The following is a 5,778-nucleotide window of genomic DNA, read 5'->3' as shown; positions in this document are numbered from 1 at the left end:
CGCCTTGCTGGTACTCGGAGCTCGGTTTCTGGCTGAGTTTCAGCCGCACCCGCCCCGGGGCCTGTCGGTCTGGGGTCCCGGAGCCGTGCCGAGCAGCCAGGAGCCGGTGTGAGCTGAGGGCCAGCGCCCTCTGAGCTAGTCCCTCACCTGGGCGTGCTCGGGTCCTCCACTCCATCCCTTCAGCTTGTGCTGGCCATGGGCTGTCGAGTGCAGAGGTGGGCACTGGCCTTGGCGAGCAGTGGCTGGCCCGGGCTGGGGCTGGGGCTGGGGCTGGCTCTGCTCGTGGGTGTTCCTGTGGCCACAGCATCTCTGCGAGTGCAGCTCAGCACTCTGAATGGAGCAGGAACAGCAAACAGTGACCTAAACACTGTGCTCTGTGCCCATCGTTCTGATGAGAGAAGAGAGCTCCTCTTGGGTCAGTGCCCTGTAAGTCTGTAGATGGCTTAAGCAGCACTGAACAGTGAGAGGTTCCAGCAAAGAGCATTTTCCTTCTAGCCAAATAATGAGTTCTCTCATTTGGAGATGGTAAGAAAGAGGAGGCTTTAGAAAAGCAGTGTGTGACTAAAAATCAGGAATTTGAACAACCAGTGTCACGTGCTTTTCAGTCCTGCCTGCTTGGGGGAATAGAGCTCTGCAGGGAGAGAGCAAAGGTGGAGCTGTGGGCAGCAGAGCCCAGGGCACTGCCCAGCCTGGTGCCCACCAGCAGCCCCCTCACAGAGTGCTGCTGAGCCAGCAGCTCACCTCCGTGGGTCTGTTCACCCCAAAGACAGGGGGACAGCAGTGAATGTTGATAACACACCAAAGGCTGGAACTCCACTGATGAAGTGGCCCTTTTTGAACACAGCTCTGGGGTCCCCTGGTTTAAAGCACTGTGTGATGTTATTGGTTTTCCTCTTGTAGTGTTTGGTTTTATCTGAGTCCTGGGCAGAGCTGGATAATATTTGTGAGAAACAAACCATTAGCATTGCAGTTCTGATTTACAAATAGTTGCTTACTCAAAATTCCTGTGACTGGTTCCTTTCCCCTGTGCTGCTTCTTGTGCAATACCAGACTTCAGCTCGTCAGCGGGAGCCTGGAGGTGACTGTCATTTCACAACCAGGCATCTGACTGTCTGGAGCTTAGCTGACAGTTCCCCAGGAATTCATTCTCGAAATAGATATCTTTTTAGGTAACCCATCTGGTTTGGCTCAGCTCCTGGGAGTGGTTGTTTACTCCAGGAGCCTCAGAGCATGGCAGAGGAAAAGCTGGAGTGCAGACAGCGTTACGGTTCCCTACCCGATACCCAGAGCAAAGGCAGCACAGCAGGAGAACCAGCCTGGCTGCTAACCAGCACCAGCAGTTTCACTACAGAAAGATTTCAAACGTCTTTCCAAGCCAAAGCGTGCTGTGGCAAACCCGTGTTGAGAATGCCAAGGATTAAATTCAGGCTGTTTTGTTGCTGGGAATGGCCTCATGTGACAGGCTGCAGCAGCGTCCGTAGCACAGGTCCCTTTGGGTCCCTTTGGGTCCCTTTGGGTGGCTTGGCAGCGTGTTGAAATCAACACTTAACTGGCAGTCCGAGAGCTGTTGTTGAAGAAGGCTGTTTATTATCCCTCTCAATTCCTGTGCAATTTAAGACTAAGCTAAAATCAAATGTTTGTTAAAGTCGGCAAGCATTAAAGCAACTGTTTGTTAGATAAGGAAGTGCTGACGTCAGGGTCAGCTTGTCCTGCTGGTCTCAGTTTGCCTGCAGCTGTAAAAAGGTCACAGGATGAAGCAGATCTTCATGTATCATCATAGAGGTATGAGATATCATATGAGAGAGAGGGAGATTTGTGTGTTACACACATAACCTGTATCAGTGTATTATCAGCAGTGTATCAGGCCCCCCCAGCAGCCTGGGCTGCCCCCCCAGCAGGGTGGGCAGCAGGGCAGGGAGGGGATCCTGCCCCTCTGCCAGCTCTGGGAGACCCCCCTGCAGTGCTGGGGCAGCTCTGGAGTCCTCAGCACAGCAGAGCCAGGGAGCTGCTGGAGCGGGGCCAGAGGAGCCCCAGCAATGCCCCGAGGGGGGAACCCCTCTGCTGGGAGGCCAGGCTGAGTTGAGGTGGTTCAGCCTGAAGAGATGACCTCAGGCAGCCCTTCTGGTGGCCTTCCAGTACTTAAAGGGGGCCTGTAAGAAAGACAGAGGGACTTTCACAAGAGCCTGTAGTGGCTGGACGAGGGGCAGTGGTTTTAAACTGAAAGAGGGTGGGTTTGGGTTGGACATAAGGAAGACATTTATTATGAGGATGGTGAGATACTGGACCAGGTTGCCCACAGAAGATGTGGATGTCCCATCCCTACAAGCATTGTTAGTCAGGCTGGAGAGGGCTTTGAGCAACCTGGTCTGGTTAAAGATGCTTATGGAAGAGGGGTTGAACTGGGTGAGCTTTGAAGGTCCCTTCCAACTCTAACCATTCTGAGATGTGATCCACAGCTTGGCTCTGTCCTACATCACAGCAGGAGCAGCAGAAAGATGCAGGCAACTCCCTAAGGTCCATTTTATGGGAGATGTGATCTGTGCAAGTGTCTTGGGATGAGTTGGGCTGCAAAGGGTATGTAAGTGGGAAATCTTTCAAGGGGCACCTGTTTCCAAGTGCCTTGGAGGACTGAGTTTTCAAGGATTTTCAGGCAGAAGTAGAAGCTCCAGAACACGTGCTCTTCTCATGCAAGCTCTTATCCCTGCTCAAATGTGAGATTTCTGTAGCCTGGCTTTTCCAAGACCTTTATGCCCCAGCTTGGGTCTCAGGGATCAGCATGTTCCCAGAGTTCCTCCTTGTTAAGCTCCTGCCAAACTCACTGAAAGTGGTCCTTTCACACTCATATAGTTTTGGGTTGGGTTGGGGTTTTTTTGTTTGTTTGTTTGTTTGTTTTAAATTTGATTCTGTCAATTTTCTCAGAAAAGTTCTGGAATAAAGGATCTGGACCCATCTTTTTCTATACTGGCAATGAAGGTGACATCTGGACTTTCGCTCAGAACTCTGACTTCATGTTTGAGCTGGCAGAGGAGCAGCAAGCACTGGTGGTTTTTGCTGAGCACGTGAGTATTTTAGTTATTATGCATATTATAGAGTCCTATTCTTTCAGTATTACTGAATTCAGTTTGCTGCTGGTCTGGAGAAATAATATCTCTTGCCATGAAGCTGAGCTCTACCTGTTGTGAGGTTTCTCCTCACAGTGGCAGTTTTCCTTCACTTAGCCACGGCTTCTGAGTTTTGACTCTGCCCAGCAGCACACAGACTGCTCCAGTCAAACCTAGGCCATGGGGTGTCTGTTGTAGAACAGGGCTTTTGTCAGTAGTTTCTTCAGGCCATGAACTCCACACTGGAGCAGAGAGTTACTTTGCTTGGGTAGTATTTAATCTCTGGAGCCTGCAAAGCCCCAGGCCAGCCTTTCTCACACCACTCTATTAACCAGCCCACAACTTATGCATGGAGAGATTGCCCTGGTCCCTTTTCTGGTTGGGGATTTCAGGACAGACACGTGCTGAGGGCCCACTTGGCACTCAGTGAAGTAGCTTGTCATGGACTCTCCATCCTCTGCAAGGTACATCCTGAAGGTCTCTGTGTATCAGATGCAGGAGACAAGCCCCTTCCTCAGTTATGAACAAGGGAGAGGACAGCACGTTCCTGCTTCTTGTGCCCTGATCCCAGTTGTGTAGTGAGGACCAGTTCCACAGTGACACCAGCACTCCCACAGATGTCTCTTTCCTTTCAGAGGTACTATGGGAAGTCTCTCCCCTTTGGACTCGAGTCCCTGCAGCTGCAGAAGACATCCCTGCTCACCGTGGAGCAGGCCCTGGCCGACTACGCCGTGCTGATCACTGAGCTGAGGCAGCAGTGTGGTGCTGCAGCCTGCCCTGTCATTGCCTTTGGAGGCAGGTAAAGCTTTCACAAGCTCCTTCCCTTCTCTGCAGCCTTTCCCAGCCACAGTCGTGCTATTCTCATAGATCTGTTTGGCTCTCAAACAAGTTCTAAAGGCAGAGCCTTAAGCCATCTGACAGAGAGATGTCTGTGCCTGAGCTCCCCAGAGCTCACCACCAGGCCCCAGTCAGCTCTCCCATCACTAATTAGTCTCAATTTGTGATTGCTTTGGAGAGCCACCACTGACTGGCTGTTTCTAGGCATCTTCAATGTATGAGCCAGGCAGAACTGCAGAAAATGGGAAATTCCTTCTGCTGGGTAAGACCATTTTACATCAGAAATACAGAAAACTAATAACTGGTAAAATATTCTTCCCAGGGGCCATCCTGCTTTTTATTAAACACAATGTCTTCAGCATCCAGCCATTTTCACTGTAGGCCCCTTGCTAATCCTGCTCTGCAGCCTGCTGCTTGGTTGCTCCTGGTTTCCCAGCAGAGGTCCCTGCCCAGAGTGCTGGCTCTGCCAAGCCCAGAGCTGTGTCCATGGCATGTCCTTGTCCCACGGCCACCCAGGCCTGGCCCCTGGCTCCCCACCCCTACAGCAGAGGGATGCTGCCCTTCCAAAGGCTTCCACCAAGCACAGGCCTCCCAGTCCCCTGGCAGTGAGCATTTCACCTGATAGTCCTTGAGCTTCCAGCTCACTGGGGTGGAGATTGGGCTGTTGATCTCAGGGGTGTTTGCACGGCCAGTAGCTGGTGTAAAGAGGGCCAGGACCTGTCCTGGAGTGAGGAGACTGGGAAGGGATTCAGCACAACCTGCTGGCTGGGCTGCCTGCTAGACTCCAGCTCTGTGTGTAGGTGAGTTCAGTCTGCAGCAGCCCTGGACCAAAACCACGTGGAGGATTCTGAAATACAGCAGTGTGGAAGCAGCACAGTATTTCCCATGGGAAGGGAAGGAAAAAAAAAACACAATCAGTCTGTTGCTTACAACTTTGCCAAAGTCTAACCCAAAATGACTTGTGGTGGGCTGCAGCTCAGCCCTGTTTCCAGGCTGGGGTGAGAAACCCACACTGCTTTCTGTGTGGGTGATGTGGGACGGTGTCTGCTGCCAGCACTGGGGGGTTGGGGAGGGAGACTGGAGTCCCTCTAAGCTCAGGGGCAGACCAGGTGTTACTTTGCATTTTGGGGTTGTCATTTGCCAAGCCCAGGAGCAACCTTGGGGTGACTCTGCAAACGTTGGCCTATGAGTAACTTGTCACCTTGGCAGCACCTGGTATGTCTGCAGCTTGTGGCCCTGGCACTGAAGCTGCCAAGCTGGCTTTGAGTTTGAACTTGTTAATGTTTCCCCCTCCCTGTATCTGTGCTGATCATCTGTAGCTGTTATTTGGGGTGCCCAGGAGGAATACTCTCCCCTTCCCAGCACTGGAGAGGGAATGCTGCACGTTCTGTCGTGTTCAGGGCCACCCTCTGCTGAGGGCCCAGCTAGTCTGTGTGCAGAGTGTGTCCTGCCCTCCCTGAGCAGTGCCAGCTCCAGCTGAGCCCCCCCTGGTCCTGCACTGCAGCTCTCAGGACATACTCAGGATGGTGCAGGGTTAAATACTGAGGCAGGATTTACATTTGGCTGCAGAAACAACCTGGGCTTGTGTTCCCACTGGAGCTGGTGTCAGCATTTGGGGAGTGGGCAGTATGGACACGCTGTGTGCTGCCCATGGACCATAACTGGACCTTTTGCCATGAGGATGGCATCTGCTAGATACCCACAAGCTTCTTGTTGCCTTGGGTTAGGTGAGCCTGTGGATGCTGGCCTGAATCATGGAATCATTAAGGTTGGAAAAGGGCTCTAAGATCATCAAGGCCAACCATCAGCCCAACCCCCCCATGACCACTAAACCATGTCC

General features: G+C 52.3%; 1 protein-coding gene across 1 annotated transcript in view; it reads left to right on the top strand.

Annotated features, from left to right (window-relative positions):
* Nucleotides 1–2,919: 2,919 nt before the first annotated feature.
* Nucleotides 2,920–5,778, top strand: part of DPP7 (dipeptidyl-peptidase 7) — a gene marked incomplete at its 5' end in the record, with an annotated part of 10,457 nt that continues 7,598 nt past the window's right edge. Inside the window, 2 exons of the mRNA XM_008949572.1 lie at nt 2,920–3,059; nt 3,737–3,900. Of these exons, the coding sequence (XP_008947820.1) occupies nt 2,920–3,059; nt 3,737–3,900 (304 nt within the window). The remainder of the gene's footprint in view (nt 3,060–3,736; nt 3,901–5,778) is intronic.

This window comes from Merops nubicus, unplaced genomic scaffold (genome assembly GCF_000691845.1).
Source record: "Merops nubicus isolate BGI_N331 unplaced genomic scaffold, ASM69184v1 scaffold23061, whole genome shotgun sequence".
NCBI lineage: Eukaryota > Metazoa > Chordata > Aves > Coraciiformes > Meropidae > Merops > Merops nubicus.
The sequence above is the reverse complement of the archived record's forward strand: the minus strand, read 5'-3'. Positions and strand labels throughout refer to the sequence as shown.